At 58.4% G+C, this 11149-nt stretch overlaps 1 protein-coding gene across 1 annotated transcript; it reads right to left on the minus strand.

The window, feature by feature from the left end:
* Positions 1-1481: 1481 nt before the first annotated feature.
* On the minus strand, positions 1482-10999 carry PRKCSH (PRKCSH beta subunit of glucosidase II). The gene is made up of 12 exons (XM_004378319.2): positions 10885-10999; positions 9300-9429; positions 6151-6235; positions 5069-5147; positions 4140-4226; positions 3683-3838; positions 3495-3591; positions 2978-3047; positions 2663-2752; positions 2321-2395; positions 2137-2236; positions 1482-2057 (listed from the first exon to the last, which is right to left on the minus strand). Exons 1-12 carry the CDS (start codon positions 10963-10965, stop codon positions 1911-1913), a joined length of 1197 nt encoding a protein of 398 aa, XP_004378376.1. The 5' UTR covers positions 10966-10999; the 3' UTR covers positions 1482-1910.
* Positions 11000-11149: the final 150 nt, after the last annotated feature.

Genomic DNA, 11149 nt, shown 5'->3' on the forward strand with positions numbered 1-11149 from the left:
AAAAAAAACAGAGATTAAAAAAAAAAGGAAAAAAAAGAAAAAAAGACATAAACTGGCACCAGTTAACTTTCCTGTACTTTTTTGCCGAATTTAGCTTCTTGTAGTTTTAACTTATTGCTATGTTAACTATTTATTATCCTTGTTGCCCTGTAAGGACATTTGTGTATATTTCTGTTACTTCATCCAGTTTGCAAGTTAAAGGAACGATGATGTTCTTTCTTTCTTTCAGTTTTGCCAAGACGTGGTTATGCCTAATTTATTTATAAAAGGGGAAGTGGAATCATTACAGTAATAATAATTATTAATAACAGTAAAGGTAGCTGAGTGGCACCCAGGGTGCGTGCCCTGTGGCCGTCCCCGCAGCCAGCGATGTCCGGGTCTCAATGGGATAATTTTTGCTCTTGTCTTGAGAATTTTTTCAGTCCTATTTAGCTGGTGAAGACCCTAGCTTGTTCTTGATACACGAACCTATTTATTCTTGTGGTTTTGAGTCCTCCCACCCTCCTCCCTCCAGCAGGGCAGGCACCCCCAGGGGCCCCCCCGCCTCCCTGCTGTTTCTTGGGGCTTTCCCCCTCCGCCCTCCGCGCCAACACGTGTGCTCACGTGGGAAGCGTGCCCGAGGCGTTTGTGAGCAATAAGGGCTGGGTTTGTCCCCCACCCTGGGGGGGCTAGGCTTTGGAGAGGGGGCACCTTCCCACCCCTCATCAAGGCCTAGGCCCCTACCACTCCCAAGACTGGGAGGGGACGTCTTTTTCTAAAACACAACTCAGCCCAGCCAGGCCCCCTCCCTGGAGGCCAGGCCCTCACCCCAGCGGCAGGCCAGGCCAGGGCTCCTGGGAAGGGGGCCGGGGGCAGGGCCAGTGGGGAGGGGGCTCAGCCCCTCCAGCCCTCCCTTCATCCTGTTATTTATTTGGAAGGTTTCAAATCACGACAGAGTCCATGTTGGAGGTGATCTAAAAAAATGTAAAAAGACAAAAAAAAAACACGAAAAACCCAACAAGAACACTTTGCGTTGCGTTTAGACTATTTATTACCGGGATTACAGGCCTGGCCACGGTAACAGACTTTTACATGGAATTGTTTAATTATTTGTACTTTTCATGCCAGAAAATAAAAGTTCAGAATCTTACAGCCTTGGGTATTTGTGTGCTGGAGCACGGGCTGCATGTTGGCAAGGTGCCATTGTTGCTGGCTGTGTGGTCTGAGCAGGTCGCAGTCCCTCTCCAGGCCTGGGTCTCGTCTGGAGCCCGTGCTCAGCCCTGGGGCAGCCCACTGGCCTCCCTACAACACAGACTCAGGGAGGGCAAGAGGCTGGCCCCAACGGAAGCTGAGATGGAAGTGGCAAAGCTGGACTTGAACCCAGGTCCATTTGAGGCCCCAACTGTGGTGCTGGCTTGATGGGGGAGGTGGGCCACAGGCATCCCACCCCTGCCCCATTTCTCATGAGAGTGAAGCAAGGCACAGACACAAAGGACTGGGGGTGTCCACATTTATTGTTTCCAGGTCACAGGTCAAGTCACTTCCCCCACAGGAGGGAAGGCAGATGTCCCGGGCAGGGGGCAGAGGTGAGCCACCAGGGAGGACACAGGGAGGCAGGCTCCATAGGGCCCGAAGTGCAGCTCAGCCCTGCTCAGCCTCCCAAGAGCTGGGCACAGAGCCCCACACTGTTCCTGTCCCCATGGAGAAGGGCAGCCAGGGGAGCAGCCTGGATCCACACGCTGAGGGCTGGAGGGCAGCTCGCTGGGGCTGGGTCATGCCTGGAGGTTCTGGGGCAGGAGAAAGACCAGATGGGCAGGAGGGAGATGGAGGGGACGGTGGTGGAGGGAGCATTGAGGCCCAGCATCTTCCTAGGCGGAGCTGCCAAGGCCCGAGAGACCCCTGTCACAACCTCGGCTCCAGTTTGGGGCTGGCTAGAGCTCATCGTGTTGGCCATCGGTGGGTGGCTCAGGTGGCGGCTCCGGGCAGGCGGCCGGCGTCATCAGCTCCATGAGGTACTCACAGCGGCTAGGCTCCGTCGTGCTGGTCACCACCGTCTCCTTCCCACACAGGAGCCGCACCTGGGGCAGGGCAGGGAGTGGGTGCTCAGGTGGGCTCAGCAGGGCCTGGGCACCCCCACCCCACCCATCAGGCACTCACAGTAGTGGAGCGATTGGGGCCCTGCCAGCAGCCTGTGCCTTGCTCGTACTTCATGGCGCTGAACTTGTCATGGTCGGGGCCGGCCCAGGCACCCCACGTGCTGCAGAGAGGGAGATGCTGAGGGCTGGCTGAGTGCGATGTGGGGGCAGAGGGAATGGAGCCCAGCCCAGGCCCACCCACTCACCCGAGGTTGGTGGGGGAGCCTCCGTGTTTGGGTTTCTGCGAAACAAGCTTGAAGGGGCAGAGCCGGTAGATGTACCTGTCACAGGACAGGGCTGGTGAGCAGGAAGACATGGGGACGCCAACCTCCTCACCGCCAGCCTCTCCCTGAACTCAGATCTACACTGGCCTCAATGACCGCATACGCAGGGGGCTCACGGACACCTCAGAGTCCACTCCAACGCCAAGCCCCTGGCCCTACTCCCCTTCCCTCCTAGAGAAGAGCAGCTCCACCTAGACCCCCACTCCACCTCCAGAACCCAGCCCCAACCCCCGCTTCTCCCACAGGCAAGGCCCCAACACGCACTCGTTGGTAGTGAGCTCGTAGCACTGGCTGTAAAGGTAGGCAAACTCCCCGCTGGGGCCAAAGTCAAAGGAAATCTCCTGCTCCAGGTTCCTGGAAGGGCAGGCCGGGGCAGTGTGAGAGGCAGCCAGGAACAGAGCACGGCCCAGGGCCTCAGCGTGCAGTCCTGGAGCCTGGGCTCTCACCCAGGGACCCTCCCACAGGAGCTGCTGCCTGCCTCCTTGTTACCTCGGTGACACCCAACTACCACCTCCTCTAGGGAGCCTGGCAGCATGGCTGTGGGGTGGGGGCGGGGCGGGGCCTCGGGGCCCCCAGTACCTGATGGACTCTTCCATGTCCTTCAAGGACCGCTCAGCCTCCTCAAACTTGTTGCGGGCCTCCTGGGCAGCTGGGGGAGGACGGGGAGGTCAGAAGTGCTGCCACAGGGATGGGAGTCACAGATACACAGCCTCCTCCCCAGGTCTGCTCTGGCAGACCCCACCCTGACACCCAGGCAGCAGGAGGCTCTGGGTTCTGCAGGGAGTGAGGCCAGGGCTCCGACTGGCTCCTTGCCCACCACGGGTGGCACAAACAAGCTGCAGCCCATGGGGAGGCAAGAGGGTGCCCAGGCTGCTAGGTGGGGCAGGCCTCCCACAGTCCCCAGACACCCCATCCAGGATTCCCTCAGCCACCAGGCTTGCTCTGCCACCCAGGCCTGGGGCAGGCACAGGTGGGGCCTGTGTCTTAGACCCCAGCGGGAGGAGGTAGGTTCTTCTCCCCAGTGGCAGAGTGGCAGCCGCTGGAACAGGAGAGCAGTGCCGTGGCAGGAAGTACCCCCTCCAGGCCCAGGCCTTACCATCGATGAAGGCCTGTGTCTGCTCGTCATAAGGCGGCATCTTGTCCTCCTCGGTGGGGCTGGACGGCGGGGAGGGCACCAGTGGGGGCAGGGCCTCCTGGGGGAGGGGCAGAGTCAGCAATAACCCCTCCCCACCGGCCCCACCAGCCTCTATTCCCCCCACACACCTTGGGCTGCTCTCCCTGTGCCTCAGGCTCTTCTTCCTCCTCTTCCTCCTCCTCCTCCTCCTCGGCCTCTTCCTCTTCCTCATCCTCCTCCGAGGGCGGTGAGGGCACGGGTGGTGGCTGCTCCTCCTTGGGCTCCGTCAGGTCTGTAGTAGGTGCTGGCTGGTCAGTGGGCAGCACCTGGTGGGCAGGCAGGAGTGGAGGAGTGGATGCCACAGACTTGGGAGTCCACCCCCTGCCCCAACTCCCTGGGTCTCAGGTCCATGCTCATGCCATTGCCCAAGGGGAGGCCTGTCTCCACCCTCCTGAGGGGCCTGGAGGGACGGGGGAGAGGGACGACTGGGGGTGGAGGGCCTCCGCGGAGGGTGCATGGGTAGCCCAGCTGGCCAGAGTGGCCCTGTGCCAGGACTGGAGGTGGTGCCTTTGTGAGGCAATGAGAATGGACCGGGGGCAGGACCACATCTGCCCCTCTCCCACTGACCTCGGACCGGTACTTGTCCCTGATGGCAGCCCAGACACGGTCATAAAAGGCATTGGCGTCCGTCTGTGAGTCCCCCCCGAGAAGGGCCTGTGTTGATGAGGGTAGTGTCAGGATCGGGGCCTCCATGTCCCCTCCCTTCCGCTCCAGGCGCCATGCGATGGGGGGGTCTCAGGCTGCGGTGCCAGGCACGGGTGTGCTGGCTGGCCCAGGGCAGAGGCCCAGCTCCCAGCCCCAGGCTGCCCGGCTGGGCCCTGACCCCTCCTGACTCGGCCTGCGCCAGGCCAGGCTGAGGGTGCTGTGGCCAGAAGGGGACAGCACAGGCCTATTGGACAGAAGGGGACAAGAGGGCTGCAGAGGCAACCACCAGAGAGACAGACAGAGACTTATAGAGAGCCAGAAAGGGAGGGAGGGAGGGAGGAAAAGAAGCAGAGAGTGCCAGGCCCTCTGAGGGAGAGGCTGAGATGGGACAGGGAGAGACCCAGTAGTGGGCAGGCATGGACAGAGACGAACGGCCACAACGGGGAACCGAGGAGCCGGGTCCAGACTGGTGTGGGGAGGGGAAGAGAGAGAGCGGCAGGCCCTTCTGTAAGGAGGGTAAGGGGGTGCACGTACTCGGGGAACCAAGTGGAGGGCATGTGGGGTGGGGGCAGTCCTGGAGAATCTGGCTCTAACCCTGTGACACCCACCATGACCCCCCAGGTCCCACAGGCCTGGGAGAAGCTGTCCTGGACAGCTGCCATCCTGGCTCACTCAGGCATGGCCAGGCCATGTTGGTCACAGCTGGGTAACTCAGCAGCCCCTGGCCTGAGGCCAGCGGGGAGCTTTCCATGTGAGTGGCCCATGGCCAGCCTGCCCTCAACCCATGCCCTGAAGTCACCCTGGAGGCAACCCTCTCTAGAAGTCCAGGCCAAGTGGCAGGGTGGGGGTACCTGGGCCTCCCCTTCTGATAGCGCCCCATCCCCATCCGTGTCCAGCTCCGGGTGGGTCTGCAGCTCAGCCACCGAGACCCTGCGGGGGTGGGGATGCAGCCAGGGAAAGGGGTGAGGCCCCACTGGCTCCCAGCCAGGTACCCAGCAGGCCACGGCACCACATGGTCTGCCCACCCTCCACGCCAGGGCCCCCTCCCCAGGACTTGTTTCAGGACCTTGAGGTGGGGGTGGGGAGGGGCACAGGAAGTAGGGAGAAAGTGAGGTCTGAGGTTGAGGGCCCCACTCTGTCTGGCCGCCACCCCCAGGAGGACCAGGTCCCTAGCCACCCAGTTCCCTGCCTCCCACCCCTGACTCCACAACCTTGAAGGGGCTCAAAGAAAGGGGTGGGATTACAAGATACCAGGCCCCCTCATTCCCCTAGACCCATATCCTGTCCCACCCAGGTTCCACTTCCTTCTGCCTTCAGAACCCAACACATCGAAGTTGACCTTCTGCCCCACGCCCTCCTCCAGCCAAGCCCCCACTAACCACACTGGCCAGGGACCCAGGTGCCACATTCTGCTCCCCCCATCCCATCACCAGCCAGGGAATGGCCCGCACTGCCCATTCTGCCCCCTCGGTCCTCCTGCCCCTCCCACCCCACACCTCCTCGCTGATGAGCCTCGTCCTGAGTTCCCTATGTCCTCTCTCGGCCCTGTCAGTGCACACCCAACTGAGCCATTTGCCTGAGGTCACTGGGCCAGTTCAGAGGCACAGCTGGGACTCAAAGCCAGGTCTGGCTTCCACCAAAGTGTTCAGGCCACAGAGCAGCCTGGGGAAAAGTAAGAGGACCCTGCCACCATGTCCTGGGCCTGAGGATCCATGCTCAGCTCATCAGCATCCTGGGAAGACGTAAAGCATCTCCTTTACCTCCTCAGGTGAGTACGCAGAGGAGGGGGAGGCAGAGGCACTGAGACCAGTAGGGGCCCCAGCGAGGAGGGGGAGCTGGTGGCTGAGCCAGGGAGGGCTCTGGCTGACTTCTAAAGGTGGGGGTGCAGGACGGGACCCAGGCTCAGGGCAGGGTGGCAGGTGGGCACACTCACATCCCGTCCATGTCGTCATCCAGCTCCTGGAAGGTGCTGGCCACCAGCTCCTTCTCCTGCTGGGCCTTGGAGGCAGCCTGCTGCTCTGTGGAGGGGGCCAGCCCATCAGCCTCCCTGCCTGCCATCTCCCAGCACCCCAACATCCCACAAGACCACTCACCCCCAGTACCCACTGTGTGCCAGGCCCTCCGCAGCATGGATAAGGACAAAGATCCCTGCCATTTAGAGGTAGTAAGGGAGGACAGGCAAGAAACTAGAGGGGGGCAGGGCCAGGGGACCACCAAGGCAGGAAGCAGGGGTTGGAGTGCGAGGTCAGGAGGGCCAGGTGAAGGGGCTTCTGGGAGGAGCCACATGGGGATCAGAAAAGCGCTGCGGGGAGGAGCAGGTGTGCACAGGCCCCTGGAGGACCAACGGGGAGCCCGCTGTGGCTGGAGCAGAGTGAGCAAGGAAGGCTTCCAGGAAGTAGGATCCACAGAGTTCCGAGCAGAGGGACAGGCCCTGAGTCAGGCCACTGTGGGGAACCGACTAGGCGGTGAGGGTGGGAACCGGGAGACCAGGGCAGGGCACAGACAGGGGCTGGCCTGGGGTGGGGGCTGAAGAGGCAGAAGGAATGGCCAGATGCTGGGTAGATTCTGAAGGCAGTGCCGATGGGGTGTGCTGATGGGTTAGATTAGGGCGGAGGGAGAGACGGAGGGAGGAAGGACGTCCCCAAGGCTTTTGAACAGTAGAAGGACATGGAGCAGCCTTGAGTGGAGCCGGTGGGGGAGGCAGCTCTGGGGGCGACACATTGATGAGGCCAGGCTGTCATCTGCACGGGCTGATGAGATTAGGTGAGAAGAGGCCCAAGGACCTGGCCCAGGCTCACTCCCCAGGAAGTCAGATGAGGAGGGAGCAGTGAGGATGGTCAGGGGGGCACATGAGAAGACCAGGTAAGGGTCACTGTGGAGGCACCTGGGGGACAGTATCCCAGAAGGGAGGGGCCAGCCCACTGAGTGCCCCAACAGCTCCCAGAAGAGGTTAGTGGGTGCAGGGCCAGGCCACACTCACTGGAGACACCCTGCTCCAATGGTCTCCCTCTGCCCCCTCATCCCCACCTAGCAGGGAGTGGAGAAGGCTGCAACTATTAAGCACATACTGTTTACTATGTCTTGGCTCAGCCCACGTACTATAACGACCCCAGTGTTCCCCGAGCCCTGGCAGAGCTATGGATCATCCGTGAGATCCCACAATGCCCCAGCAGACCCAGCTGACCACTGTCCTCTCACAGATGTGGGGACTAAGGCGGGTTGGTGGGAGAAGGGACTTGTCCATGGTCACACCAGGCCATATGCCCCAGAGCCCACGCTCACCCCGCCATCCTTTGGGAATCTGGGTCAAGATGTGATGTCCTGCCCTCTGACTCAGCAATTGCACGCTAACAAGGCGTCCAATGGAAAACCGGGCATCAGTTCATCAAGACACGTGTGAAAAAGGATGCTTGCGACAGCGCAGAAGAATGACAACAGGAGCAGTCAAAGAAAAGATGTGTAAATTCAATTTCTAAAAAATGGCCTGACAAAAAAGCACCAAGAACCTAGCACCAGAGACAAACGGTAACATGGCAGAAGACATTTGCAAATTAAACCACAAAGACTAACCCCTTAATGTATCACAGACTCTCGCAAACAGTGAAGAAAAACACCAACAACCTGGTGAGAAAATGGTAACTGGATTAAACAGATCCTGCTAGAGGCAGAGAATGGAGTACTACGCAGCCGTTAAAAGGAAGACGTGCACCAATGTTCCCCACCCCACCCCCCCACCTCCCACCCCACTACAAAGGCTGTGATCAAACATACAGGAAATAGCAGACCTTTGCACCTGTCCCCGTCTGGCTCGCTCCTTCCTTTGCAGGTAAGGGCTTTGTCCATCTCGGTCAGTGCTGTACTGCCGGCACCTGGTGTGTCCTGCCACGTAGCAGGTGCTCAGCAAATGCTTGTTGGATGAATTACTGGTTTCAGAAATCAGGGAGAGCCAGTTGGCAGAGGGAGGGAAGGAAGAACACAACAGATGCCCAGAGAGATGGGAAAGATCAACCATGTGGCCTCAGAGAGGGGGCGGTCCCGGTTCCTGACGGCCACCCAGCTCTTTGTGACCACCACTATGAGTACCTAACACGTCTCCAAATCCTTCCAACAACGCCTTGTCTTTTAACTAGTTTGGAGGGGGGTTCTGCCCCGCCTCCCCTTTCTATCTTGCTTCCAGAGTTGTGTCCCCCAGGAAGCAGACTGAGCATCCAAAGACTAAGAACACGGGCCAAGGCTTCAGACTTCCAGTAATGGCAGCACAACCTCCCAACACCAAGAAATGCTACACAAAGCATAAAAAAGTCAGCCTCTTTTTGAGCCCACTCAGCAGCACCGCAGAAGAAACAGTGGAGATCCGCTTCCGTAAAGATCACAGCCAAGAAGACCCTATGGAGTGGTTCTACTCTGTAACACGTGGGGTCTCCAGAGTCACAACCAACAACAAAACAAAATCAACAACAAAAAAGTCAGCCCCTTAAAATCAACCAGGATCTAACAAGACAGTAAGAACTGCCAGGGCAAAGCAGAAACTCAGGAAGCTGCTTTTGCCCTAAGAAAATTTGCCAATCCTAGAAATTTTGGGGGTCTGTTTTGGTAAGACTTCACAGGGCAAGGGAGATGGAAATCAAAATCCAAGGTGGGAGATTAATAGGAGACTCCCCCAACAACTTAGCTGGGGCCCAGGGGGTGTCCCCTCAGGGCTAGGTTGGACCAGAAATAACCCAGCCAGTGCAGAGATCTCAGATCACACACAACCTGAGAAGTCTGAGGAATCTCAAGCCTTGGATTTGCATTAAGAGGGGCCCCCAAATGGTAGTGTTCCCAGGTACCTGGCAAAAAGAACAGCAAATCCTCTCCGGAGAAAGATCCCTGATTTGAGGCCACAAATTACTATTACAACTAATTTTCAAACACAATGATCAACAAATAGTCAAAGCTAACTAGGCATAGAAGGAAATAAAGAACCACGATCAAAATGCAGTTGGAACAACAAACAACTTATAACAAGCAAGAATCTCCCAAGCCCAGGCCTCCTCCTGTCCAGAAGTGAAGCACGAGTACTCTGGCCGCCCCATGACGTACCTTCCCACAGCTTCCGGTGCTGTTCTTTGGCCTCCTTCTCTGGCTTCTCAGCCTCCTCCTTTGCCGTCCGCAGCATCTCCACTTGGTCCTCCAGGGACTTCTTTCCCTCCTGCAGCTCAATGAGCTTTTTCTAGGTGAGAAGAAGGCAAGAGCCCAGCTGTCCTTCTGTTCTGCCTCCTCCTCATCCTTATCACCTCCACGCCTCTATTCCACAGGACAGCCAGGAGGAGCTTTCCAAATCACAGACCTCACTGGGTCTCTCCCCTTGCTATGGTTCCCATAGCCCTCTGGAGAGAAGCCCAAACACCTCAATGCAGCCTGCAAGGCCTTTCCCACCTCTCCAGCCCTATGTGCCCCATCCCCATCTCAGGCTAGGCTCTAACTGTCCTGAACAACATTAAGACCCCCAAATGCTCTTCTGCCTCTAGTTCTTTGTATATTCTGTTCCTTCTGCCTGGAACACTTCCCCTGGCTAACTCCAAAGTACCCCACAGATTTCAGCTTAGAAAAGTGTCCTTCTCCAGAAGTCTTCTCTACCACCTACCTCCAAGATAAGAGGGGTAGGAAGTGGAGGGCAAAAGCCTCCTCTATGCCTCTTACTCCAGAACTTCCCTTCTCCCAGCAGCACTGGGTGTTCCTTTCTGTCTGTCCCTCCCACTAGACAATGTGCTCGAGGCAGGTCAGGTCTGGTTCCAGCCTCCCGCCCAGTGCATGACACAATCTGGACCTCTGTGGATATTTTCACAAAGAAAGAATGGGTACAATGGGCAGACTACAGCATAAGGATGGGGTCCCCAAGCTGCCAGGGTCTTAGTCCAGGCCAGGTCACTCAGCCAAGTGCCAGCCCCCATGGGATCGAGTTCCTCCCAAGATCTTAATACCTCTGCCTGGCTTCCTGCCAGGGTCCTCCCACCTCCCCAGGTGGGGTAAGGTCAGTTGGAGCTGGCCACCCAACATGGCTCCCCCACTGCTCCTTGAACTTAGGAGTGACTTTGGGGTGGGAGAGAGAGATCTGGAATCTCCCCTGAGGGAAACAGAGCTAGAGCTCTTGCTCAGTGGGTCAGACAGAAGGCCAGGAGCAACAGAGGACTCTGAACCATCAAACAGACAAGGGGGTGGCAGGCAAGGTATGGAAACACACACCTGGAGACACATCCTCTTCTGCTCTCCCTTAAGTACCCACCCTACTGAACTTAATGTCACTTTGTTGACTCCTCCCCCAGAACTGGGCAGCCATGTAGTCATCAGCCCCACCTTACAAACAGGGGAGAAGGGTGCCAAGAGGCATCCCTCCTATCCTTAGGAGGTGGCAGAGCTCCTTCAAGCCCAGATCACTCTGATGCCCAAGGCTCTGCTCTTAACACCTGTACTGACTACTCCCATTTGAGACCCGCGTAACCAATGACCGACGACTAAACCCCCAATGGACAAATGAGCGAAGCACGGCAAAGACAAGCAGTAACTCGCCCCAGGATACCACTAGGCAGCAGGTGTAAACCCCACCTAGTTCTGCCTGCCTGGCCAGCCCATGCCTCCAGGCCAAGGGGCCTGGATATGCCGGGGGCAGCCGTGGGGGGCCCCTCACCTGCTTCTCCTCCCGGGCCGTCTTCCAGTCCTCAATGAGGATCTTCTTCAGGCGGAACCCCTCGCGGGTGACCTCAGCCATCTGCTGCAGAGTCTCCCTCTCCTTACGGCCCTTCTCTCTGGGGTGGGGGTGGGGGGAACACACATAGGCCACCACTAGGGGGCACTCAGGGCCCACCAGGTCTGCCTCTACCAAAAGGGCTCAGTCCACCTGCCCAACAACACTCGGAAAGGCTGAGAGAGAGGGAACCACTCCCAGGCTCTTA

The sequence above is a fragment of the Trichechus manatus genome, unplaced genomic scaffold (assembly GCF_000243295.1).
Source record: "Trichechus manatus latirostris isolate Lorelei unplaced genomic scaffold, TriManLat1.0 scaffold00057, whole genome shotgun sequence".
NCBI lineage: Eukaryota > Metazoa > Chordata > Mammalia > Sirenia > Trichechidae > Trichechus > Trichechus manatus.

Excerpts from the sequence above, each read along its gene's own strand:
- PRKCSH (XM_004378319.2), bottom strand. The coding sequence starts at position 10,965 with ATGGCTGAGGTCACCCGCGAGGGGTTCCGCCTGAAGAAGATCCTCATT. Across the intron at positions 3,592-3,682 it reads AGGAGGAAGAAGAGCCTGAG|GAGGCCCTGCCCCCACTGGT; the intron begins GCACAGGGAGAG and ends CCCCTCCCCCAG. Across the intron at positions 3,048-3,494 it reads GACACAGGCCTTCATCGATG|CTGCCCAGGAGGCCCGCAAC; the intron begins GTAAGGCCTGGG and ends GTCCTCCCCCAG.